The sequence below is a fragment of the Zootoca vivipara genome, chromosome 3, assembly GCF_963506605.1.
Source record: "Zootoca vivipara chromosome 3, rZooViv1.1, whole genome shotgun sequence".
Taxonomy (NCBI): Eukaryota; Metazoa; Chordata; class Lepidosauria; order Squamata; family Lacertidae; genus Zootoca; species Zootoca vivipara.
In genome coordinates, this window is record NC_083278.1 from 109,379,043 (window position 1) to 109,406,619 (window position 27,577).

Sequence of the window (27,577 nt, forward strand, 5' to 3'; positions counted from 1 at the left end):
GTTTTTTTATGAAACATTTATCGCTGAAGCACTGTAAGACCCCCTTCAGTCATCAACGAGACAACAATAAAAGGCACTGGGATTGTAATCAGGGAACCCTCAGGAAAATCCTGGGATGTGGAATAGGAAGCTGCAGCAAGAGAAGAGGATCGCCAAAAATCTGGCAGAGACAGCTTGCACAATTTTTGGCAATCCTCACCAAATACTACAGATCACCATCCCTCAGAAGAGACTTTTCAATTAATGCAATAGGGATAAGGTTCCATCATTGTATGTTATGTTGTTTGTTATAAAAGCACTGTTATCTTTTATTAAATAGGCTGTGCTTACCAGAATGGTCAAATGTTCAGTACAGGGACTTGAGGAAACTGAGTGTTACACATTTTAGGGGGGGGGCAGAAAGAGCTATTGGAGACTAAAAACTTATCCAGGACTCTACTCGCATTCTGACTAGGTGGTATGGGGAGTTGAAATAATATATATAAGAGTTTAAAAGAGCTGTGACTCAGATATGAAAAATGCAAGAGACAAAAAGAAGTGAAAATACTGGTAAACACTATTGCACTTAGTAGAGAAAACTGTAAATGGAACCAGAACATGAACTCTGAGAGGAAGGGACATAGACTAGATCACTAGAAGGTTATATCTATGTTCAATCTCAGGCATCTCCAGGTAGGCTGGAAATGTTTCCTGCCTGAAATGTTAGAGCCACTGCTAGTCAGACTACGCTGAATTGATGGGTCAACATTCTGAATTGATGGGTCAACAAACACTTCGGGTTACGGACTCCGCTAACCCAAAAGTAATACCTCGGGTTAAGAACTTTACCTCAGGATGAGAACAGAAATCGTGCGTGGCGGCATGCCCCGTTAGCTAAAGTGATACCTCAGGTTAAGAACGGTTTCAGGTTAAGAATGGACCTCCGGAACGAATTAAGTTCATAACCAGAGGTACCACTGTATTGCTTTGGTTAGCGAAAGTGCTTAGTTTTAGCAGGACATGCTTTCCTTCTATGTTTATTTTGCTCTTTTGGGCTGGGCATCCCTCCAGAACATACTGAGATATGCCACAAAGGACTGCAACATGTGCATGTGACAAATCAATGAAAATTTGGTGTCCATCTTGCACAAGTGGAAGCATTTTCTGTGAATTCAAAGATACCATTGGGAGTTTGATACTTCGGGACAAGGGTAATGCAATTTTTGCAAGGTAATCAGTATTGTACTGTATTCTTCAGATGAACCTGAGGGGCTTGTGCTGGACCTTGTGATTTTCTCTTCACTCTTATTCACAAAAGGCAATCATGCTTGACCCGTAAAACCAACCCTTACTCTAACTGAAGAAGTGGGGAACCTCCAGCTCATGGGCCACATTTGGTGCAGATCTCTATCTGGCTCACAAGGCTGTTTCCCCAAAATGACAAACACCTGACATCGTATGTGATATCAGGTGTGGGGCATGTAAAGACACAGCTAGATTGGCTGTGCTGTTAAGTTCCCCCATGGGGAACTCCATCGCACAGCAGATCCTAGCAAAAAGCAGATCTGAAGTTACCACCCATCAGCTGACAGGTGATGCTTTCAAGCCCACAGATCAGTGACAACTGGCAGCTGGAGTTGTGTGTTCTTTGTGGCAGGGAAAGGGGCACCAAACTTCCTGCATTTGCTCCATTCTTTGGCCAATGGACAGGGCCAGGCTGGTCTTCCCCTGCCATGTTACCTTATGTATATCAGTTTCTTGTTGTATATGCAATTTTAAGTGCAATGTAATTTACAGGGTACAGTAATCTACAGTGCTTAGCACTAACTACTAAAAACAACTTAATAAATTTAGCATTTTATTTGTAACTTTATTTGTAAATAAATCCAACACACTGCAAAAGTGGTAACATGTTCTCAGTGAGGTCTATACTTCCAATTGTTTGCTTCAACTACAGTATAAAATGATTTGTTTTTAATTATACAGAGTGCAGCAGTGTGCACTGTTTGGTCTATTAACTGCCAGTCAAATTAATAATAGCAATTTGCATTAATTTTCCTAGTGCAGCTGTTTACAGAATATCTTGAGTAAGCTCATTTCAATAGACATGTATTAATCCACACATCAGAAAATGAGATCTGTTTCTCTTATATTCCAGTGCTCATGATGACTAAAATATATTACTTTGTGTATGCTTTTGGGGCGGAGAGAGAGTTGAAGAGAGATAACAATTAATGTCAGTTTTAAAAGATATAGTCAAAACTCTTTTGTAAGAAGTACATCATTCTTAGTATACTTAGCAGGTATAGGCTATCCTGTAAATGCCCCAATATCATGTTTGTCCTCTATTGTATTATTTGATGAAGACCACTGGAAATTACCCAGACTATCACTGCTGCAGTTCAGTGCAAAATCAGCGATGAAACACACAACAATCAACCAAAGTGAAGTCACTAAAGTTATTAATATAATTGGATATGGTTGCCAGACTCAATAGAGGACAGGACTTCTGTGCCTTTAATTGCCCTGCTCTCTTTTGAGTCTGGAAACCTTAAAGAGAAACCAGCAGAACCTTTGTTTTATTTCCAAGCAAAGGGTCTGTTGGTTTCTCCTTAAGGTTTCCAGACTCAAAAGAGAGCAGGGCAATTAAAGGCACAGAAGTCCTGTCCTCTATTGAGTCTGGCAACCCTAAAATTGGATGGAATCTGAGCAACCTCATGTGCTCACAACTGTTTCAGATAAGTACAGTACTTGATATATAATCAACTTTTGACTGGCAGTTGGGAAAGAAGTTCTACCCCAGATTACCCTGTTTTCTTAGTCATTCAGTCTCTAAATTTAAAAGGACTTGGGGTTGTCCAGTATGTGTTGAGCTTTTGCTAGTATCTTTGCAACTCTGTTGTGTAACAAAACTCTAAATTGGTTGAAAGTCTCGAGAATGGTAACAGGCAATAATAAACATTGCAATTTATAGTGTGTTTGAATCACTCCTCTCACACAATTATGGGCATGAATAACAGATTTTAGATGGGTCTATTAAGGCCACTCACAGAGTTCATGGCTGGGCTACAATTTAAAACACTGGTCTGCAGTACCTACAATGACAATTCAACACTACCTCTCAGATTTGAGTGCCATTGTCTTGGAAAACTCAATATACATGCTATAACCTGTTCAATGAATGGCAGCACAGGGCTATCATTTGGGAGCAGCATCATACCATAGTTGTCAAGCAGCCCAGTGTATGAGACAAAGCAAGTGAACACACATGCATGTGGCTGGATTCCAGAAAGCTGAGAAGGCATACCACTCAAAGGGGAAACACTGTTAATAGCCCAACTGAGTGGGGTGTCATCGAGCTGACCTCAGGCACTGGCATAAAGGCACACCCTCCCATTATTCAAATGGCAAAGTTCCCAGCAACATATGGCACACATCAGAAAATTAAATAGAAGGCCAGACAATTATAGAACAGCTGTTGGGCAACTTAGGTCAAATCTGATAGAATAAGCAGAAATTTCTTCTAACACAACACCCTGATTTGAGGGATGTGGTGATTACACTTGTTTTTACAGATTTTTAAAAACCAAAAATAAAGTTATTTTAAAAGACTATTGTGGCATGATAATGGCAAACAAATGTACTGTGGAACCTCGGTTTATGAACACCTCGGTTTATGAATTTTCGGTTTATGAACGCTTCAGTTTATGAACAGACTTCCGGAACCAATTACACCCATGCTTCAGTTTATGAACATTTCAGTTTAAGTACTCCGCGGACCCGTCTGGAACGGATTAATCCACTTTCCATTACTTTCAATGGGAAAGTTTGCTTCAGTTTATGAACGCTTCAGTTTATGAACAGACTTCCGGAACCAATTGTGTTCATAAACCGAGGTACCACTGTATAGCCATCCAGTACAACTGTTGCTGAGTGCAAAACAACTTCATTAACCTAAGCTGACCCCACCAGGGGCTGTCACCTTCTGCCAGCTATCGTGCATTTGCCACATATTTTGCAAATAAATCCTTTACTTAGGAAAACTGACACAAAACCGATCTGTTTGCAGACTCAGAATCGAGTATATAATATCCAAAGTTTAATCTTACTTAGAAGGCTTAATTTTACTTCACTGTCAGTCACCAATAAGTATTCAATGTCTGGAAGAAAGGAGGTGACTAGTTCCAAGTTAGACCCTTGAAAATCCTAGCTGATAAAGGTTGGCGGAAATACCCTAGAATTTGGTATACTGTAATAGACTTAGTGGCTGCAGGCAGTAGATTTCAAAGTCAGGGGGATGGGGTAAATTTTGAAGTGTAGGCACTCTTCATGACAGCCTTCATTAGCCATAAACCACAAAGTCTACAGTCACACCTCCAAGGAGAATCTAGAAGTGCAGGCAGCTTTGTTGCTTCATCATAAATCCCCAAAAGCAGCAGAGATAGTAGAATAACTAATGTATTAGGATCAGCTGTCAACCATAAAACCACCATGGCAAGGATGGTGCTGTCATCCTGCTATGACAGAAGTACCAGAGCTGTGCTGCCCTAAATTCTTGTTTCTCTATACCTCTGTTCATAGACATTTTCTGCCTCCAACTACCACCCCTTTAGGCAATTTTTTAAAAAGTGAGCTCCAGTTCAGAGCAGTCTCAGATTCTTATATTCAAGAAATGTTTTAAGGCTACACAGCTGGTCAGGATTGTCAAATTCTTCCCCTACGGAAGAGGAAGGGGCATGACAGACCAAATGCCAACTTAAAAACACCACCACCACCACCACCAACTTCAAACAAATTTGTCAGCTAACATTTACTCTTAACCTTTTGGGATAAAGCTGTTAAATTAGTAGCCATTTAGCATAACTCCAAAGGTCCAGTATTCTCTACAGTCCAAAATCTCTCTTTACAGGGGGTTGGACTAGATGACCCTCCGCGTCCTTTCCAACTCTACGCTTCTACAGTTCTATGACCTTTGAGCGGTAAGCCTGTCCTTGCTTAGATACTCCTTAATCTAAAACAGTTATTTATCCACAACAAAAGACAACACAACAGGGATATATAAACATAGGGACCACATCCTGCAACAAACTCAGGTTCCAATGCTTTCCCTGAATCTACGCAGAAAAGCCTGTACTTCACACCACTTCACAAGCCATCACCAAAACACTGAGGAACTTTTGATACTGACCTTCAGAAAAGAAAATTGATTGCAAGCCTGAATATGTGTGCAAAGTGTTTGCGTATCTTTTTATAAAAAAATACTGAACTCATCCAGAAATTCATTCCCGCAAAACCACCAATACACCATTGGAAAAGAGAGGAGCCAAATTGCAAAACTGCCTATATTTATCTGCGTAAGCACAACAGAATTATGCTGCAGTTCTACATTCATATAACTGGAGGTCATATTGAAATCACCAAGTGACTTATCATTCAAAATCTACACTTGTTTACTTGAAAGTTAAACTCAAATACCCTGACCCTAGGAGTATTTTAATTGAGATGACAGAAGGTGAATTTGGAAGCCCTTATAAGAATGTAAGATACTGTAAGCATTATTTTCCATCTTTCCAACTATATGAACTGAAAATAGGCAAGAACTGTTAACTAGCCACATAACCATATGTAGCGGTCACTCTGACCTGCACATCACCACTGGACGTTTTACGGTCGATTGGTGATGTGCCAACTACAAAATAAACACCTCCACCAAAACACCACAGACCAGGATACAGATAAAATAAAACGAAGTTGCTTTATTGTGTGTTCATATGCTTAATGGTTGCAGTACAAATCTTAGGTTGTTCTAAATTTCAGATGGTTCCTATACCGGCCTATTACCTCTAATTATAAATTACCGGCCTATTACCGCTAAAGTCAACTAAGTAAATATTTTTTAATAATCTCACAACTTTGTATCCCGTCTGACTAAATCACCACCTATTCTCCTTCCTCAATATATTAAACCAGCTCTCTCTGCATATAACCAACCACTCCTAGCTCAACACCAACTCTCACTCCCTCAACCTCAACTCCAACCTCAACCGACAAACTGCCACTCGGGAGGGGTTTTTATCCCTGGGCTGAGCCCGCCCCCGAGGGTTCTATCTGCTCTAAGCTTAACCCCTCACATGCTGGGTCTTGTCTAGGTGGCGAATCGCCGCACCATACAAGTCTGATACGCAACTACAGCAGCATATATAGCAGATACTAATAATATAAAACTTCAAGCTAAAAAGGCTATTTCTACACTACTTCCCCAAGGGCCCACAGTTTCTCAGTGCCGTCTAGCACTCTTCACAGTGTACTTACAGCTCTTGTCTAAGCCTTCTGATCTTTGCTTTGGCATCTGCTAGTTCCACTGATAAGTGCTGCCTACTTTCAGTGCGCTTCATGCCTGGAGATCCACAAGGTGATTGTGCTGCTGATGCATGAGGTAGAAAATGAAGAGAGTCTCGTTCTTCAGAGAGTTCTATGATAGTCTAAGATACAACATGAAATCTTTGATTACCACATAAGCATGTCAGGGCTGGAGTCAGGTGTAGGTCAGCAACCGGGGCGGGGGGGGGGGAATCACCTGAGGCCAGGGGAAGAGTGCTATATGAACTTCTGAGGAGTGCATCAGCACTCTGTTCACTTAAAGCCACAGTTGGTTTTAAGCTATGGTTTAATGTAATGTGCAATTGATGCTTTTAGCTGCCAGCTATTCTCAGCACTAAGGCAAAAGCTGGTTGTTGTTTTTAAAGAAGTGTAAAATTAAAAACATAACCTCTTAAGGGGGCCACCTGTACCTACACATCAACAAAATCTACAAATCTATCAAATTTCAGTATTTGCAAATACAGTAGTTGAGCAGTTATACTCCCAGGCTTTTTTCTAATTAACACACTTCTTTAATAACTAAAAATCCATTAGCAGAAGGGGAAAACTAGTATGACACATACCTCAGAATGCTCATCTCTCTCATCTATAAGCCTTTTTAAATGCAATGCCATATTTTTTAGGAGAGACTCAATATAGTCATGTGACAGAGCACTGTCATCCATCCACTGGAGATCAAACACATTTTCCTGATTATGAGTTACCTGCAGATGATAAATAATAACAAAGTAAAAACTGCAGTTTCAATGATAAGACTATTAAAAGATGTGCTAATAGAATGTAACCTAATGTGGAGCAAAAGATTTGAAGTCCACGTCAGCTTTAAAAAACAAAGATGCATACCCTTAACTACATTTTAAGGAACACTCTGAAATCTGTATCACTTAGTCCTAGAAAAATCCAGTGATTTGTGAGTAGTTTCACTTGGTTCATCCTTCAAGAATTAAGATACTGATTACAGCATTAGCAACATCTCTTATTTTTAAATAATTTTATTTAGCACATTAAAACCATCTCTGTTTAGAAGTAAAATTACTGTAAACCACTTAAGTTTTTTATATTAAGCAGTCTATAAATCAAATAACTAAATCTACTCCATTTTATTTCTAAAATGAAAGATGCCTCAACTGCTAATAAGGACTAGTGGTAGTTAACACAAAGACAGGTACAAACAACAATAACATCTCTTTAAACCATATCTGACAGTCATGTACCTTTCTAGTATACTACCTTTATGGCTTTTTAAAGTTGAAACCAAAATTGACTCATTAACTTCTTCTCCCAAGGCTTTTTGCTCTTATCTTGTGCACACCCTTGTTCACACTTTTTTTAAAAAATGACAATACAGATAAACTCTCAAATTCATCAGTTGGTTTGAATCTCCCTTCCCTAAAACTACTGAAATGCCATGTCTTGCATTCATTCACTTTGATTAATGTTGTTACCTAGGTAGGTACTAGTATTAAAAGATGACAAAGACTTATTTCAGAAACTTTTTTTTTTTACTTTTTTTACAGTGATTTACAGTTTGCTCTGTGTAGCATATTGGCTGCATAATCCGTAATAACTATAGTTTATATTCTTCTGAATAAAAAAAATAATCAAGATGGAAGGCTGCCTCCAAAATCAATACATAGATAAGATTTTAATAGTAGAAAACCATATAATACCTCTTGTATATGGGCAGCAACAGCAGCTCTTATATCAAAGTCTAAACTTTGGATTCTTTCAATGAATTCTTCTTTCTTCTGACACTAAAACACACAGATTAACAAAATTAACACTACAATTGGCTAAACTGCTCAATATTATTATTATTAATCTATTATTATTATTAATTATTATTATTATTATTATATTTATATTTATACCCCACCCATCTGGCTGGGTTTCCCCAGCCACTCTGGGCAGCTTCCAACAGAATATTAAAATACAATAATCTATTAAACATTAAAAGCTTCTCTAAACAGAAAATATTATCGGTTAGGCATACTGAAATATCTAAAGATCTCATTAACAATAAACTGAGTACCTAGACACAATAGTAACATTCAGACATCATACTAAACCATGTGAACACGTCTAGCCTCCTCCTAGATTCACACACTTCCCTCTTTTCCTTCCTCCATGTGGTCGAAGGAATTCAAAAGCTTTTGCTTCCATTCTTGGTTAAACTACAGCACTTTCCCCTCTCTCTGCATCCAGAAGGTCCCAGTTTCAATTTCTGTCATCTATCCAGTAGGAATGGAGAATATTTCTGTCTGAATACTCTAGAGAACCTCTGCCAGTTTGGTTGAACCAGTGCTCTAACTCAATATAAAGCAGCTTGCTACATTTAAGTGAATATCACGAGCAGTTGTATAATTGAGCACCCACCTGAACTGCACATCCAAGGAGGAGTAGAAGCAGCTTTTTTACTTCTTCAGTGCCTTGTTCTGAAAATATTAGAATAACAGCACACTGTGTACCTCTTTAGATAATCATCATTTGTATGCTACCAACACCGTTCTTTACTTTTTGGCTAGGACTAGTGCTCCTAGGTAAGTAACCTTTTCACTAGGAACCCAAGATCGCTTAGGGTGGCTAGTCTGATGTTAATGTCTTGAAGGGCTCTTTGTACAGGTCATCCAGGTAAAGATACATGTGGATGGATCTCTTCCATGTAGAAGTATGCTACCACTGCCACTATGAGTTTGATGAAGACCCTTACTTAGGACATGGGATGGTAATGCAATCCCTTGTAAGCAAAGTCAAGAATCAGGAAATTCTCAGTTCTCAACTTGTCTGTTATGAACTCACTCGACAGTCTTAGGCAAGCTACTGCCTTTCATCCGTAGTCTCCCCCTATGTTAATACCTTACTGGGTTATCATAAATATGATAATGAATGGGAAGCCCTTTGAACACATGAAAATTTGATGCAAATGTTGAGTTCTAAATATTTAATAATAAACTTAACACTGAATGTCTGTTTTAATCTGAATATACTACTTACCTGAAAAGGGATTTTTGCCAATTATCAAGATGTTTGGCAAAGGCATCATAATCAATTGTTGCAATGTCTCCTATAGAAACAAATGTAAAGATATACAAGAGCTATCCGAAGGATGACCACACCATCCATATGTTAACTAAAAACACAAATATCTTTAAAATAATGAAGCACCCATTCAAACTCACTTCTGATTTAACATATACCTAGGCTACAATTCTATATCTATACTTACCTAGGAGTAAGACCCAATGACCTTACTACATAGGACTTCACTGTCTGACGTGGATTTAGGGCAGTGTGACCATTTCTGCCGCACTGGGCACCGAGCCCTGGGGACATAACAGGGCAGTACAACTATGATCTAGTGAATTGAGCAGAATGGAAGGTGGGAGCCATTTTTGGCCTTGCACAAGGCGCCGCTTAAATTTGAAAGACCAAAGTCCGTACAGTACCTGGTCTAAAGCATATATAGGAGGCTGCACTTTCAACCTGCAAAACTCTATTCAGCCCAGGATCCCATTATCTAAGGGAATGTGTCATTAGACTTGGATGTATCCAGTCCCTGCTATCATCATCTGATGCCCTTTGCTCTATGAAATGCACTCTCCAGCTCTTAAATTCTTTTGGTGCCAGATTAAAACGTACCTCTTATCCTAAGCATTTGAGAGAATACTATTATCATGCTTTCTGTGGGTTTTTTTCTTTTTTGGGGGGGGGTACTGTTATTGTAAACTTAAACTTGGTGGGGGTTTTTTAAAATTATGTATGTAAGCTGCCTAGAGACATTTTGTATTAGACAACAAATAAATTGAATTAATAATAGTATCACTGATGTGGGAGACTGTCTGATACATGCACTAAGCATTCCTCCAGGAACAATTTCTAACCTCATAATAATAAAATACCTCAGACCCACCTGACTAGTCTGCATTAGGTCCACCAGACAGACTCACAATAAATGAAATAAATAAATAAATGAAAAATGAACATCTGTTAACTTTAATGTGCATATAAGACTGAGACAAAAAAATTAAAACCCGGTGATTGCTCATTAAGTATGAAGTTAAATTAAAAACATTATTATATTCAAGATATAATTGATAATAAAAGTAATTTCCTCCATTGATCAAGGTCTAGGAAAATTTAAAAATGCAGACTATAGGCAGACAAGAATGAACTGTATCACAATAGTCAGGTCAACAAGGACTACAGATATAGTGCAAATTTGCTTCAACTGGAATGTACAGTGTTGTCCAGGAATGAATAAAAATATTTTAAAAGAAAACAAGTACAATTTATGTGTTCCATGAACAATCTCATGGAAGTTGACCTGTTCTTACTATACAGCCACCAGTGTGTAGCAGTGGTAATGAGCGAAAATCCTCAGTCTAGACAGTACCTAATTCTTTAACGTTGGTGTGTATTCCCTCTAACATCTGGAAACCTATCACAGCAGCTGCTAACACATACACAGATTTGGCAGCACAAGACTGTTTTTCTATATTACAGGGATTTTGCCATATGTTCAATAAAAATGTCCAAATTTATGTTCTGCATGATTAAGAGGGCTGTCCTCTTTTCTATCAGCTGTTGTACAACATATTTTGACACAGTTATGAAGAAACTGATAATCTACTTCTCAAAGCAAGATAGGATTTTAAGTAGATAACAAAATGATGTAACAACAGAACTGAATCTAAAGGATCTGAGGTGCTGAAATGAATTTAATATAATGAATTTAAGTTTACATTTTCAATACACATAAAGCTGAGTCTTTACTGGGAAGCAAATCTAAATACCATAGTATAAAATACTAATCAGAAAAAGATGAGCTGATGGAAGTATTAGCTACATCCAAGCAATTAAGGATCAGACAGCATTTAAAATACATTCAGCTGGTTCCAACAAGTCATATTCAAGGGTAGACCCTTGGCAACAATGAACTCATTAGTCATGCCAATTAATTTCAGTTGTTTTAGTCTGAGTATGACATAATAAAATATAACCCATTATAGTGGAATTTTATTGTTCTACCAGAAAATACCAGAACATGAAGATACCAGAAAGGTAAAGTGTTCCTTCTGGATGAATCAACATTATGGCACTCCAATCACAACATCCCTGTCATGGAAATCAATTATTTTAACCTGCTCTGCTCTCTATATTTTAGTATTGCATTTAGGATAGTTTTCAACTCAAAAGAATGTTGTTTAGGTGCTTTGACAGGTGCTGCCCAGGACTCTCTCCTGCTGTGAGTGCCCACAGGCCCTGTCCCTACCTCTCTCCACCTGGTCTAGGGCGGGGCCTGGAAGGCCTCATAAAGGACTGCTGCCGCTGCTCTGCTGCTGGTGCTGCCCAGGACTCTCTCCTGCTGTGAGTGCCCACAGGCCCTGTCCCTGCCTCCTTCCACCTGGTCTAGGGTGGGGCCTGGAAGGCCTCATAAAGGACTGCTGCCGCCGCTCTGCTGCTGGTGCTGCCCAGGGGAACTTAAAACAGCACAGAGTTCTTTTTAAAATGCTTTTTAAAGAATTTTTTATGTTTTTATCTTCTTTGGGGTGGTAGGTGGGAGGGATTTTTAGTTGGGTGTGGGAATCTGTTAAATTTTAGTGTATTTGTAATTTTTATTGTTTTTGGTTTTATTGTTTTATTGTGTTTGGGGTGGTAGGTGGGAGGGATTTTTAGTTGGGTATGGGAATCTGTTAAATTTTGGTGTATTTGTAATTTTTATTGTTTTTGGTTTTGTTTTATTGTCTTTTTTGTGTTCTTCTTTTGTTGAGTTCTTTGCTGTTTTTTACAGAGGTTTTATTTTATTTTTAAGGGGAGGGGTCAGGGCTGCCCGGGAGGGGGTCCCAGCAAGCAAAATGGCTGGGGCAGATTCCACAGGGGTGTGTGCACTGGAACAACCGATCTCAGTGGTCACGGGTAGGGGGAGGAGTTACGCTAAGACCAGACCATGTCATTACCGAGGAGGCAGACTTAGTCGTTGTCTGAGGACTATCCCTGCCTCCAGGTCTGGTCCTGACCGGACGGATATTGGAATAGGCAAGGGATACCCACATGACCTGAAGGTGCTGCTGTGCAATGCCAGGTCGATGATGAATAAGACCACCGCCATTCACGACCTGATTGTGGATGGAGGATTTGACCTGGCATGTGTGACAGAGACCTGGTTGGAGGAAGCCGATGGGCCCATTCTTGGCGCTGCTTGCCCACCAGGTTTCTCTTATGCACAGCAACCCAGGCCATCTGGGCGGGGAGGGGGGGTTGCAGTGATTTTTAGGAAGTCATTAGTTTGCACCAGGCGTCCTATTGGGAAGACCCAGTTCTCTGAGTGCATGTTCTGGAAGTTGGGCAATAGAGGCAGTACAGGATTCCTTTTGGTGTACCGACCTCCCCGCTGCACCAAGGATTCCCTGCCCGAGCTGCTTCAGGTCGTGTCGGATGTGCTCCTGGAGACACCTAGCTTGGTTGTCTTAGGGGATTTTAACATCCATGCCGACACGACCTTACAAGGAGCCGCTCGGGACTTCGTGGAAAGCATGGCCACCATGGGGCTGTCCCTGGGTCTGGCCCAACTCATAGCCGCGGACATGCCTTGGACTTGGTGTTTACCTCTATGGATGTTGGTGATCTGACATTAAGTAAAAGCGAAACAAAAGAAGTGCCATGGTCAGATCACTTTCTGGTGCAACTGGACTTCTCCGCAACCCTTCCCCTCTGCAGGGAGGTGGGACCGATTCGGATGGTCCGCCCCCGCTACTTAATGGATCCAATTGGCTTCCAAAGAGTGGTAGGGGATGTTTTATCCCATGTCGATGGCCTTTCAGCTGATTCCCTGGTGGCCCGCTGGAATGCGGAGTTAACCAGCGCTATTGACTGTCTGGCTCCGAAGCGCCCTCTCAGATTGCATGGAGCCCGGACAGCCCCGTGGTTTTCCCCGGCGCTGAGGGCAATGAAACAGTCGTTGAGACGGCTAGAGCGCCGGTGGCGGAAAACTCATTTTGAATCAGACCGGACACGGGCTAGAGCTCAACTTCGAGCCTACCAAGTGGCAATGGCGACGGCGAAGAGGACCTTCTTCACCGTCTCCATCGCATCTGCAGAAAACAGCAGCAGGAGACTCTTCCAGGTGGTTCGCAATTTAGCGGAACCACCTGCTCCATCCGGGCCCAGTACGGGCCACATGATCTCCTGCAATGATTTTGCAAAGTTTTTTGCAGATAAAGTCGCTCAGATTCGGGAAGAGGCAGACTCCACCGTGGGAGCAGGGCCGGGGCGGGGGAGTGCTAGAGTCCTGTCTAGTCAAGTTTTGTGGGATCAATTTCAATCTGTTACCTCCGAGGATGTGGACAGGCTGCTTAGACGAATGAAACCAACCACCTGTCTCCTTGATCCTTGCCCATCCTGGCTTATAAAAGCTAGCCAGGAAGGGCTGGGCGATGGGCTTCGCGGGTTGGTAAATGCTTCTCTCCATGAGGGAGCCTTCCCAGACCCGCTGAAAGAGGCGGTTATTAAACCGCTTCTTAAAAAACCATCTTTAGATCCGGCCAATATGGCCAACTATCGCCCAGTCTCAAATATTCCATTCTTGGGCAAGGTGATTGAGCGAGTGGTTGCGGAACAACTCCAGGCACGCCTGGAAGAAGCGGACCATTTGGATCCCTTCCAGTCAGGATTCAGGCCTCATCATGGGACTGAAACTGCCTTGGTCGCACTGGTCGATGATCTCCGGCGGGCTAGGGACAAAGGTAAGAGCTGTTTCCTTGTTCTGCTGGATCTCTCAGCGGCTTTTGACACCATCAACCATAACATCCTTCTGGACCGTCTAGAGGGCTTGGGAGCTGGGGGCACTGTCATGCAGTGGTTCCGCTCCTTCCTCCTGGGCCGTGTTCAGAAAGTGGTGGTGGGGGATGAGTGTTCAGACCCCTGGGCGCTCACTTGTGGGGAGCCTCAGGGTTCTGTCCTCTCCCCCATGCTTTTTAACATCTATATGCAGCCGCTGGGAGAGATCATCAGGGGGTTTGGGCTGGGTGCCCATCAGTATGCTGATGATACCCAGCTCTACCTCTCTTTTAAATCAGAACCAGTGAAGGCGGTGAAGGTCCTGTGTGAGTGCTTGGAGGCGGTTGGAGGATGGATGGCGGCTAACAGATTGAGATTGAATCCTGACAAGACAGAAGTACTGTTTGTGGGGGACAGGAGGCGGGCGGGTGTGGAGGACTCCCTGGTCCTGAATGGGGTAACTGTGCCCCTGAAAGACCAGGTGCGCAGCCTGGGAGTCATTTTAGACTCACAGCTGTCCATGGAGGCACAGGTCAACTCCGTGTCCAGGGCAGCTGTTTATCAGCTCCATCTGGTACGCAGGCTGAGTCCCTACCTGCCCACTGACTGTCTCTCCAGAGTGGTGCATGCTCTAGTTATCTCTCGCTTGGACTACTGCAATGCGCTCTACGTGGGGCTACCTTTGAAGGTGACCCGGAAACTACAACTAATCCAGAATGCGGCAGCTAGACTGGTGACTGGGAGCGGCCGCCGAGATCACATAACACCGGTCCTAAAAGACCTACATTGGCTCCCAGTACGTTTCTGAGCACAATTCACAGTGTTGGTGTTGACCTTTAAAGCCCTAAACGGCCTCGGTCCGGTATACCTGAAGGAGCGTCTCCACCCCCATCGTTCTGCCCGGACACTGAGGTCCAGCTCCGAGGGCCTTCTGGCGGTTCCCTCATTACGAGAAGCCAAGTTACAGGGAACCAGGCAGAGGGCCTTCTCGGTAGTGGCACCCACCCTGTGGAATGCCCTCCCACTAGAGGTCAAAGAGAACAATTACCAGACCTTTAGAAGGCATCTCAAGGCAGCCCTGTTTAGGGAAGCTTTTAATGTTTGATGGATTTCTGTATTTTAGAATTTCTGTTTTTTTGGAAGCCGCCCAGAGTGGCTGGGGGAACCCAGCCAGATGGGCGGGGTATAAATAATAAATTATTATTATTATTATTATTATTATTATTATTATTATTATTATTAGAAATAATGGCCATTTATGACACAAAAAGAGACAGGTATACAAAAAGGTGTGGACATGCGCCCATCAATGGGGAGAGGGAAGACACCTAAATTAGTTACCACTCTTTCACAAAGAGATGCTCTTTGCACCTCTCAGCTGTTTGAATGGAAGTGTGGGTTGATGTTCAAGCCCAGCCAACAGCAAAGAGAAAAGCAGTCTCTCATGCACTGTGGATTTTTGTGTGGATATTTGTAGGGACCTTTCATGTCCACCCATGTCTCCCAGGGCACCCTCAGGCATTGTGTTAGTGATCCCTGGTTAAATGTGAATCAGCAGAATGCTAATGCACACAGCTTGCTTTGCTCCTCCCCAACTGTTGGCACGCCATCAGAAAACAAGCCAATTTCTAGCTTCTCTAGACATCCAAACCTGGGCTCATGGTTTGTCTGGATAGTATCCAAGTTTGGATCTCTCGACTTGTTTGCCGGCTGCATGGTAGCAGCAGGAGCATGGGTAGAGCAAAGCAAGCACAATATTAGCTGCATGCACCAGCACAGTGAGCTCTTTGGGTAAACCAGAGTTTACTTTTAATCATGTTTTAAAGTTACCTGCTAACTAGCTCACTGTCAACTTCAAATAGAGACATTCTGTATCATTATGGGTTTCTTAGAGGGAGAAGAACAGCAGCACAGCAAACCAAATTCACAATTTAGACAATTGTGTCTATATTAGCCTAGCTTTGTCCACAAAACACATCTTTACAAATGCTTTTTAAAAGAAAGAAAAATCACTTACCTGATAGTATGATTTTATTTGCTTCACCAAAATAGATAAATTTTGAATTCGAAGTGATGCGTCATTGTTGATTTTCTTATTTACTCTTTGACTAGATGCCTTAGGGTTGCTGAAATAAAACATACGGTAAAAGTAAATGAAAGAAAGTTCATTTAGTTGAAATTCACGGAGGGAAATTTATGTGTCAGCTAAGGAGAAAGACCAGTTACTAGTTACTCAAATATATGCCAGATTCACAAACTTTTTGGGGGGAGGGGGGCACACAAAAATAATGCAAGCACTTGGATATATTACTGTGCTCTCATATTTATTGAACCTTCAATAATTTGTTTATACCAGGCACGTCCAACAGGTAGATCGTGATCTACCAGTAGATCACTGGATGCCTGTGGTAGATCACTGGTAGATCACTGGCTCCCCTCAAAGAAGCTCAACAACTTTGACTCCCCTAAGAAAGGTCAACAATTTTGACCTGAACCCCTAAAAAACGGGCTTTCCTCCCTAAAAAAAGCTCAACCTGAACCCCCAAAAATGTGGGTAGATCACTGCCTGTTTTTAACTCTGTGAGTAGATCGCAGTCCCTTGGGAGTTGGCCCCCCCTGGTTTATACAAACAAACAAGGCTAACAACAAAGAAGGAAGGCTAGATAGACAATACTTGTGTTCTCAGATCCCTTACATGTGTCAGGAGTACAGATAAAAATACTAGCTGAAAGCCTCAATTCCACTGCTGTAACTAGGGCTGCAAGGACAATGCTATACAAGTATATGGATAGGGAATACTTCAAAATATGATTCACAGCTCTCATGTCTGCCATTCTAGGTAAGACTTCTTAGTAAAATACAGTCTTCCTAGCCTCCATTCATTCAGGGAGGCCAAAACCTATAACTCCTGCTACATTTGTGTATACAATCTGAGATATCCCATGATGGCCAAGGGATAGCCCAAGCAAACTCCTTTTTAATTAAAACTATGCCAGCCTCCAAATGTATATGGATATGAGAAACTCAATCCATTGATTGTGCTGAGAAGCCTGTCACTCAGTCCCCACCTGCCAGTTCAAATACCATAAATAAGGAATACGGTACCCCTATTCCTTTGTCCCAATCTCTGACCATCTGAGCAACCCCACATCCAAGTGTACTACTGAGACTCACTCCAATAATCTTTCATAGATTAGTTGGTTTTTCAATGTTTGCTTTTTTTTCTTAAGAGTAAAATTAACCCTTTCCTTAGACTTTTAGATCTACTTTTCATAAAGTATGCAGTCCCAACACCTTCCCCCCCCCCAAATGTTAAATGTGTGACGCTTAAAGTAACAGCTTCATAATGAGTACCGGCATCTTTTTTTTCTAACACAAAAAGCACTGAGTGCATGCATTATGCATATGGGGAAAGAACCCTCACCCCAGTTTACCTTAAGTCCACCTCATGTGCAAAATTTGAATTGGTGCAAGATGAAGCAGCAGATGAGGAAGTAGCAGAACCAACTGATCTAATATGCTGCCCCTTGCATCAATTCACCTCTATAATTTTGGAAGCTCCTGGGCAAGAGGCTTGATAAGCAGGTACTCCAACAATCTCTTGCCCCAAGAGCTTCCAAAATCATAGAGCCAGCCTTGCCGAAAGTACTCAGCACATAGGAGGCTACCCACTGCATCTGCATGATTAATGGCTCTAGCCTACTGGAGAACAATTCTGACATGTCTCTGCTTTGTGTGTAATTAGATCAATTGCTCCTGATAGAGATGGAGCAGAATTGGTTGCCTTTAGGGAAATGGGAACAAGCTACTCTATTGGCTTTTCTTTCTTTCAAACAGGAAGCACATTAAGAATAATTAACTCATGCAGAAACACAAGGGACACCTCTACCAGTGGGTAGCTTTTGTTCTCACACATTCTTAAAAAGCCTCTTTTCTGGTTGTGAAACTGTGTGTGTCCAAAATTAACTCTGGGGGGGGGGGAAACATGTCAACTATAAGAAACATTACCACAGAGGGAGGAAAGGGTTCAAATGTAATAACGAAAACATCAAAGCTCCAGAACTCAGGAAGCAGAAAAGAAGAGCCTCACATAATTTTTAAAGTGTATCCCCCCTAGCTTTCACCCTCTTCCTCATAGCACTGTATTAAAATTAATCACAACATGCAAACAGCCATGAGATTCAGATTAACATTTCTTCTACTACAGTTTCCTTCTGATAGAGAACACTGCAATATTGTTATTACCCATTTTTTCAAACTTGACTTTATAAAACAGAAGAACCAATACAAGATGCTATGTAGAACCAAGAAAAAGGTGTTCATATAATTAATATTTGATGGAAATGCACTCCAAGAGATAGTATTATTTATTAAACTTACCGGTATTAGTTTCCCCCCCCCCCAAAAAAATGTAACTCAAAAGCAACTTAAAACACCAGTAAACAAATAATGCATACATTCAAACCAGAATAAAACTAAAACATGGTATTATACTAAGAACCAGCACCTAGGTCTCCTGATTACATAGCTTCTATCTGTGTGTCACCTACATAAACTAAAAATAATTGCGTAATATTTAATGGAATTCACTAACATAAGATATGGAGATCACCACTAATTTAGATGGGATTAGCAGATGCGGGTGGCGCTGTGGTCTAAACCACAGAGCCTAGGGCTTGCCGATCAGAAGGTTCGAATCCCTGCAACAGGGCGAGCTCTCGTTGTTCGGTCCCAGCTCCTGCCCACCTAGCAGTTCGAAAGCATGTCAAGTGCAAGTAGATAAATAGGTACCACTCTGGCGGGATGATAAACGACGTTTCTGTGCACTGCTCTGGTTCACCAGAAGCGGATTAGTCATGCTGGCCACATGACCTGGAAGCTGTCTGCAGACAAACACTGGCTCCCTCGGCCTATAGAGCAAGATGAGCACCGCAACCCCAGTCATCCGCGACTGGACCTAATGGTCAGGGGTACCTTTACCTTTACCTAGCAGACTTCACAGAGAATAAGCCTAACATCACCAGCTACTAGACATTATGCCTGTATGCTACTTTCAGGATCAGATGCGTAGCTAGTGGGTAAGAACAACAGGAGGCTAGTAGTTAGTAGTACCAACATGTTCTGCTTGTGGTTTGCTACTGTGGAACATAGGGTACTGGATTACAGAGGCCTTTGTTTGATTCAGCAGCGGCAGACAACAAAACCAAATAAAGTCTTACCTCAGGTTACAGCCGCTTCAGGTTGTGTCTTTTGGGGTTGCGCTCCACGCCGAACCCGGAAGTACCGGAATGGGTTACTTCTGGGTTTTGCCGCGTGCGCAGAAACACTAAATCACACTTTGCGCATGCGCAGAAGTGCCGAATAGCGACCCACATGTTGCGAACGCTGCAGGTTGCGAACGTGCCTCCCCTGCATGGATCACATTCGCAACCCGAGTGTCCACTGTACCAGTAAGTATTTGGATACAAGTTGTAAATTGTATCGGCTTTTGGCAAAGCTTTTCAACCTAGAAATGCCTCTTTTAGATAGGATGAGATGGAGAGTCTTGATTCCGTAGTAATCAAAGTGTAAATGTAAAGGCAGCTACCATCTCAGCTGTTACTGATCAATTACAGCAGAAGGCCCAAGTCTTTGTAGCAGTAGCTACTGCTAGACAGAGGAAATAGCTTTTCTTGGCAGCGGTCAAGGAAGGATCCCACAGAAATTCTAGAAGCCAAGACATGCAGCTGAAGAAAGCTCTTCCCATGAGTCTGGCAGATGTGAGTAGGAAGCATCAATTATTTCTGGTCCCAGTGGAAGGCCAACATAACTTAAAACTTTAAACTTGCAGAACTGCAAATAAATAATCAACACACTACCCAATAAGGCAGGAGGATAAAAAGAAATCAAAGTGCAGTTGTGTGATGTTATACAATACTGAACTCTATTTATTCCCTGCACCCTCTCCTTTCAACAGTGGCCCAAGGCTTTTGAATCAGTTCCCAGCAGAGCTGTAGCAATTCGCCCCTTTATTAACCTTCAGGAAAAATATAGGGCTCGCTTATTTAAGCAAACATTTGGGATCTAAGCTGCAGTTATATAATCTGGTTTACTTGGAAATTGGACTATTTTTTCTCTTTAAAAATTGTTAGCTGCCTCAAATTGTTAAAAGGGTGTCATTCAAATGTTTTTAAGAAAGAAGGGTTTAGGTTGCAATTCTTCACACTCATGGAACAAGCAGGAGGGGTGGGGCGCAGTGGGGAGTGACACACACATGTAACCAAAAGTATTTTGAATATTTTTACCACCGACACTCAGCTGAGAAGGCAAGCAGGTTGTAAGTGGAAAAGCAGCCTGTTCATGCCACCATGTACACTGCTTCCCACCCCCAGTCACACACGTGTTGAGAATTGCTGCTTTTTAAATATTAAATTTATATACCACCCTCCATCAAAGGATCACAGGGCACTTTACAGTATAAAAATACAAAAATACATACTATAATAACAAAGAAAACAACAACTCCACACACAGTTTAAAAGGTCATAGTTTGTTTAATCAGCCAAAGGCCTAGGAGCAGAGGAATGTTTTCACCTAGCATCTAAGGTATTTAATGAAGGTGCCAAGCGAGTGTTCCTGGTGAGACCATTCCATAAACAGTGAGCCACTGCAGAAAAGGCCCCATTCTCAGGACTATATAATTCTCTGGACACCACCTGAAATCTGTAGATTTAAGTTGTAATCCTATACACAGTTAGCAGCAAGTCCATTGAACTCAACAGGACTTGCCTCTGAGCAGACATGCATATAACTGCTCTTGGTTCTCTGCAAACATGTATTAGACTCAAGTTACAAAACCTACAGAGGTTCAAAGGGTTTGCTCCTGCTTAAGTGTTCTTAGGGCAGTTCAGATCACCATAAGGATAAATAATAATGGCAGGGGACTTCCTCCTCCTCAGGAAAAGAAACCCATTCGTCCAGTTCTTGGTTTATTTCTTCTTCCATTTGTTGGAGAAGCACTGCTTTAAATTTCAAGTAAATTATGTGATTTCTATATTGGCATTTCTCTTCCCCAGTGATGGGCACTGCATGTTGCATTTTTAAAAAATATTCAAGCTGTATATATGGAATACACTTGCTGCTGAATTATGAGAGGCCATATCAGTATTGGCATTCTACTGGTTTTTGAGGACTCACCTGTTTGCACAGACGCTCCCTTGATTCTTCAACTTAAATCTGTTTTTAATTACAATACTGCTTTAAAAAATCACTGCTTTTGATATATTAGCAATGTCCAGGTAACACTATGTATATTCCTCTGAATTGCAATCTTAGAATTAGTAATTTTAGGATTAGCAAATGTGCATTATTCACACTATTAATTATTAATCAACAGTGAAAATCTGAAAGTGGGAACCATGTTTCAGGTTATGAGTCATGTGTGCATCTGGACCAATTGAAAATCACAGTGGCTCTAGATGGCTGTTCTATTTTCTACTAAGCCAGGCATCCCCAAACTTTGGCCCTCCAGATGTTTTGGACTAGAATTCCCATCTTCCCTGATCACTGGTCCTGGTAGCTAGGGATCATGGGAGTTGTAGGCCAAAAGATCTGGAGGGCCGCAGTTTGGGGATGCCTGTACTAAGCTATCACTAGTGGAGAAAGACTTAGAGGAGTAGGAGGACCTCAGCCTCCATGCATCTTGGACTGCTTCCTGAGGTACGGTATATATGCTCTAGAGTAGGGTGGGGAAAACACATCTCAAAACAAACATAGTAACTTATTCGTGGTGTCCATTGAATTTAACAGTGTAATAAGTGATGCTACTTTTTTTTTTTACTTTTCAGTTCATATTCTCAATATTAAAAAGCAGGATCACTGCTTCTGAAATATTTCCAGTATAAAAATAGACCTACACTTTATGGGATTACAGAAAAATATCTGCATGAGACAAACATAAGTTGCCAGTGGCAATCTCGAAAGTCACACTAAGGCAATGAATCCTACATATCTGAATAGCTCCTTTTGTAAGGTGGAAAATGAGAATGCTTCACTGGCAAATAGCCTAACAAAATAGGGCAAATTTGTCTAGAAGTCAATAGGCAGCCCAGCAGTAAAAGATAGCCTTAAGCAATTTTACATTTAAAGGCAACCTACATATGACAAGTTACATTAATTTCAACAGGGGGAAAAACAGACAAGAGCACCCACAATGATAATACATTAGTTCAAAAAGCATAGTAAATAGAGGGGAGTCTGTTATTCTCAAATACTACCACCACTATAAACTACAGATTCAGACATCACATAATCAGGGATTAGGTATCTTTTTCATGCAACAAAATATATCACAAATAAATATGAAGCCATTAAGCTATCATATTTCTAAATCTAACCAGACAGCAAATCAGTTGTGTCTTCTCTTGCCATCTGTTCAATGACGGTACTTAATGATTAAACCAGACTCACTTATACTAAATTATTAATTTTAAAATATATATTATAGTACAAATACAACCTATATTAACCACATAATACATGATTTGCTTGAGCATCCATAGCTCTGCGAGACTGACATACGAACTACATCTATCGTTTGAGAAACACTCTTGTGAAAATATATTTCTAAAGCTGCAGACCTAACCACACTAAAGAGTAGTAACTCATTGGCATCAATGGGGCAAAATTTTGAGTATACATCATCATAATTGCAGCTTAAATGTCTCAGAAGGCCACTAATTTCTACATATCAAAAACCTGAAAACTTTAATGTATTTCAACAATGCTTCATAATGTCTGCAAAGATACATTTTCAAATTATTTTATACATGGTGGATACTAAAATCCAATACAATAAACTGATCACATTGAATATGTCCAGATATAGCTGTAACACAGGCATCCCCAAACTGCGGCCCTCCAAATGTTTTGGCCTACAACTCCTATGATCCCTAGCTAAGAGGACCAGTGGTTAGGGATGATGGGAATTGTAGTCCAAAACATCTGGAGGGTCAAAGTTTGGGGATGCCTACTGTAACATCTTTCCCTCTTCAGATTCATGACTTTCAAGTACAGTACTGGTACAAAAGGGCAGGGCTTTTTTTATTCGGAACTCAGGGAAGTGTTCATGATGAGTTCAAGCACCTATTTTTCTAGAAAAATAGCACTGCTAAAGGGTACACTGAAACATTACATTTGTTGGAAGGATGAATGCATAACTGCAAAGTATTTATTTGGCAGTGAAACTCTTGACCTAAAAGACTCTTGCCCAAAAGAGATAGTCTTTCAGTATCTCTGAAGGACTGCCTCTTGAAAGTTATTAGTGAAATGGAGGCTTCCGGTCTGTCGCGGCGGAGAGAAGGACGCAGGGACTTCGCGCGCCGAAGTCCCTGGCCTCGCGGAGGGGGGGGGAAGTCCGCAGAGCGAGCGGACTCCCCGTAAAAGCACCGGGTAGAGAGTCCCGGTGACTCACGCGCCCAGCGGCTGCTCCGTTTTGCGGATCCCCCGCTGCCCGAGAGCTCAGTAGAGCGATCGAGAGCCGGCGGGGTGGAACCGCGGGAGCCATTTTGGGCTATATCTTACCTCCGAGAAGCGAAGCTCCGAGTCCTGACCCGGCAAGCGGCGGATTCTTCTAAACAAAATTAAAGGTTTCCATAAAGTAAGTGGAATTTTTATTTGGACTTTAAAATCACCAATTGGAAAAATAGGAGAGACTTTAAAGAAACGGAAGTCGGTCTCTTCCTAATGGCAAACCGGGAGGCGCTTTAAATAAACCCAAGCCGAAAGATGAAAAAGTTTCTGGGACGGTGGACCCGAGAGAAAGAAAGACTTTTTTGAACCTTCTCAGCTCCCGAGTCCGGCACCCCTTGAGGTACAGCATTATTAAGGGGAAGAGTGCTTTGACAGCTGTCAAAAGCTGTCAAACTGTCAAAAGATCGGGTGGATTTATTGCATTGCTGTGAATAGTAAAAATTGACTGAAAATGTGGTAGAACTATTTAAATTGGAATTAAGAATGGATTTGTGATTGAGTTAAAGACAAAGGAAAAGAACAGCCAAAATGGAGTCGATCGTCTAACAGGAAGGAATTTTCCAGCACCCTTTGCTCCCTATCTCCTGTTTGTTTGCGGTTAAGAGAAGTATGAAAACAAAGTATTCTCGAGCCTTCCAGGAGGCTGTGCTGAACTATCTACAAACATGGGAGGACATTTACAAGGAACGGCAACATCCCAATTTACCATCAGTAGAGGCTGAAGTCCAAGTTCAGGACTTAGAGGATAATTTGGATTTGGAGACTGTTGAGTTTGAGACTGTGTGTGAGGAGAAACAACCTGATGAGAATCTTGAAGGGGACTTGGACTATAAAAAATATGTTTGGGATGAAGCAAAGCATGAATTTCAAAAGGAAAAAAAACAAGCAGAGCAAGAAAATGAGAAGCAAAGGAACATGAAGATCAATGGAACTGAAGACCCTGGAGGGGCTAAAATGTGGGGTGGTGTTATTGAGGGATGGGAAGGACAGGGGCAGGGGAGGACAAAGGCCTGGAGATGGAACTGGGAAAGAACTGGTGTGGGGTGAAAATTTTAGTTAAAAGGTTTTGTTTTGGCTTTTGAAAGACTGTTTTCGAAATCTTGGCTTGTTAACGGAAATGCTGATCCAATTGGGGGAAAAGACTTAGGGAGAGGGGATGGAGGGTAAAAAAGTAAAAAAAAGCTGTGTTTTCTGGAGGGAGTTAGAAGAATGGCTGAGGAAAGAATTTTTAGGTTAATACTAATTTTTGTGAGTTCAGATAGGTGTCTGGGCAGAGAGCTGCTTATCCTCCTCTCCTTACTCTGAGGCACCCAGTGGCAGGGGGTGCTCAGAGGGGAGAGGAGGGGGTGGAAAGAAACCCAGACACAATAATGGAACCTTGGAAGTGCTGTGCCCTACGGGTTCCTCTTGTGGCAGGAGGGGGCCTGTGGGAGGGCAGCATGGAAAAGGAGGAGGATTAAGTTAACATTATAAGAAAAGGATTTTGAATTGGAATAGAAAACCCGCCATAAGTAACTAGAGATTGTCAGGAAAACCAGGAGGAAGAGTATCGAGGAAGTCACAATTATAATGTTAAGATAATAAGAATTGGGAAATTATATTTTTTCCCTATTGTTGTTGTGTTTGTATTTGTTTAAGTATGTTTATGAAAGAGCTGGGGGAAACCAATCCTCAGAGCTCCTCCATTCCTGTCCTTTCAGTGGCAGGGAGGGGATGTGGGGGGAGGAGGGAGGGGGGAGGCCAAACCCAACTTATAATGGACCCCTTTGATTCTTAACGCACACGGGTACTACCGGTGGCAGAGGTGGACCGGTGGGTGGAGGGAAAATGAAGGGACAGTGCTATATTGTATGTTTTGTTTGTCTTGTCTGTATAAAATTAATAAAAATTATTATTTTAAAAAAAAAGGAAGCCGCCCAGAGTGGCTGGGGGAACCCGGCCAGATGGGCGGGGTATAAATAATAAATTATTATTATTATTAAAAAAAAAAGAAAGTTATTAGTGAAATGAATGTAAAAACTTGATTTGAAGATTTGTCAAAAAGTGAAGTATTTGGGCACTTGGATCATCCCAAAAAATATAAACCCATTTCAAAATAATTATACAAAAAATTGGTTAGAGATAAAAAATAATCTTGAAATCTGGAGCAGGTTAAAGCTTTCATTTCTGGGTAGAATTTCTGTCATAAAGATGAATGTCCTTCCTAAATGAATATTCTTATTTCAAATGATTCCAGTGCTGGGTGACGCGGGCTGTCTCAAGACTTGGCAGAAAGGGATCTCTTAAGTTTTTGTGGGAGGGGAAAAAACCCAGAGTCAAACATCTAATATTAATTGATATAAAAGATAGAGGTTTTTCTCTCCCCGACCTGAAACTATACTATGAGGCAGCCTGCTTCACCTAGCTGAAGGAATGGTGCACTCTGCAAGATCCTGACCTTCTAGATCTGGAGGGATTCAACAATTGATGGGGATGGCACATATACTTCATGTACGGAAGAGCTAAAATACACAGAAATTTTATGAATCACATAACCAGGAGTTCACTTTTTGCAATTTGGGAAAAATATAAGGACTTGTTAGAACCCAAAGTGTCATGGTGGACATCCCCAATAGAAGCATCTGCAGTTAAAAGGAAGAATACGGTACTCAGAAAATCTAGCCTACATATAAAGTACTCCTTAAAGAGGAAGACTACCAATTAAAGTTAAAAAGCTTTGAGGAGATAAGAGAGCATGTATCTGATTGGTTCCAGTATCATCAATTATTTGAAAAATTCAAATTCAATAAACAAAAGGGCTTTGCAACAGAAATTTCCAGATTTGAATTGGAGTTAGTAAACTCCAAGAGTAAAACCCTTTCCAAACTGTACTGACTCCTCCTTCATTGGGAGGTCAAGGAGGAGGGGGAGGTCACCGCGGCTATGATTAAGTGCTCACAAGACTGGGTATACAATAAATATGTTCCAATTGGAAAATTTGTGGAAAAACAATTAGAAGTTTACAACTTGTTACACCCTAGGAATTTTAAAAAAATGCAATATAGATGGTACTTAACACCATGGAAGCTTTCTAGAATGTATAAAAGTGTCCCAGGCAATTGCTGGAGATGTGCAGAAAAACCAGGCACTTTTTACCACATGTGGTGGCAGTGCAAGAAAATTGAAGTGTTTTGGAATAACATGCATATAGAATTGCAAAAAACTACTAAAAATCTCTTTTAATAAAAAACCAGAAGCTTATCCTCTGGGGATTACAGGTCTGGATCTTACTCAAAAGATGAAGGATATCTTCTTACACTCCACAGTTGCAGCAAGAATGTTACGGGTAATTGCTGCAAATTTGAAATCTGACAAACTCCCATCTATGCAGGAATGGATTCAAAAATTGATTGAATATGTGGGATTAGATAGTTTGTCTGAAAAAATAAAGAATAAACCTAAACAGGTATTTGTATCAAAATGAGAAATCTTAAAAATGTATTTAAAAAAATAAATATAGCAGTTTAAATTCTGTTGCAGCATTTGACTAATTTCAGTAGTAGCTTCAATAATAATGTGAGACTCAAGATTAATGAAGAAGCAGTTTAATCATGATAATAGTTTGTATTTTCTGTATTTGAATTAAGGAGTAGACGGGAAGTCATTTGTGTTTTGTATTTGGTTTGGCAATGATTGTATTAATTTTCTGTACGGTATGGGTGTAAAGGGTGCATTTTCCCCCTTTTTTGTTTGTTCTTTTTGTTTCTGTAATAACTCAATAAAAAAATTGAAAAAAGGGGGGAAACTTGGTTTAATTCATACCATACGTAGAGTGCAAATGATCTGTGTAACCCTGAATAACATGGCCAATTTTTGTCACTACTGTATGTTTTTATAATGTTCCATATTTTCCGGCATGCCCCGGTTGCCAAACTAGTGGTATGTCCAGATC

General features: G+C 41.1%; 1 protein-coding gene across 7 annotated transcripts in view; it reads right to left on the reverse strand.

Annotated features, from left to right (window-relative positions):
• Positions 1–27,577, reverse strand: part of CCDC88A (coiled-coil domain containing 88A) — a 90,402-nt gene that overhangs the window by 48,549 nt on the left and 14,276 nt on the right. For all 7 annotated transcript variants that reach the window (XM_035110950.2, XM_035110948.2, XM_035110947.2 and 4 more), the window contains exons 3-8: positions 16,154–16,262; positions 9,355–9,424; positions 8,737–8,795; positions 8,031–8,114; positions 6,924–7,064; positions 6,292–6,461 (exon numbers count right to left, since the gene is read on the reverse strand). In XM_035110950.2, the coding sequence (XP_034966841.2) occupies positions 6,292–6,461; positions 6,924–7,064; positions 8,031–8,114; positions 8,737–8,795; positions 9,355–9,424; positions 16,154–16,262 (633 nt within the window). The remainder of the gene's footprint in view (positions 1–6,291; positions 6,462–6,923; positions 7,065–8,030; positions 8,115–8,736; positions 8,796–9,354; positions 9,425–16,153; positions 16,263–27,577) is intronic.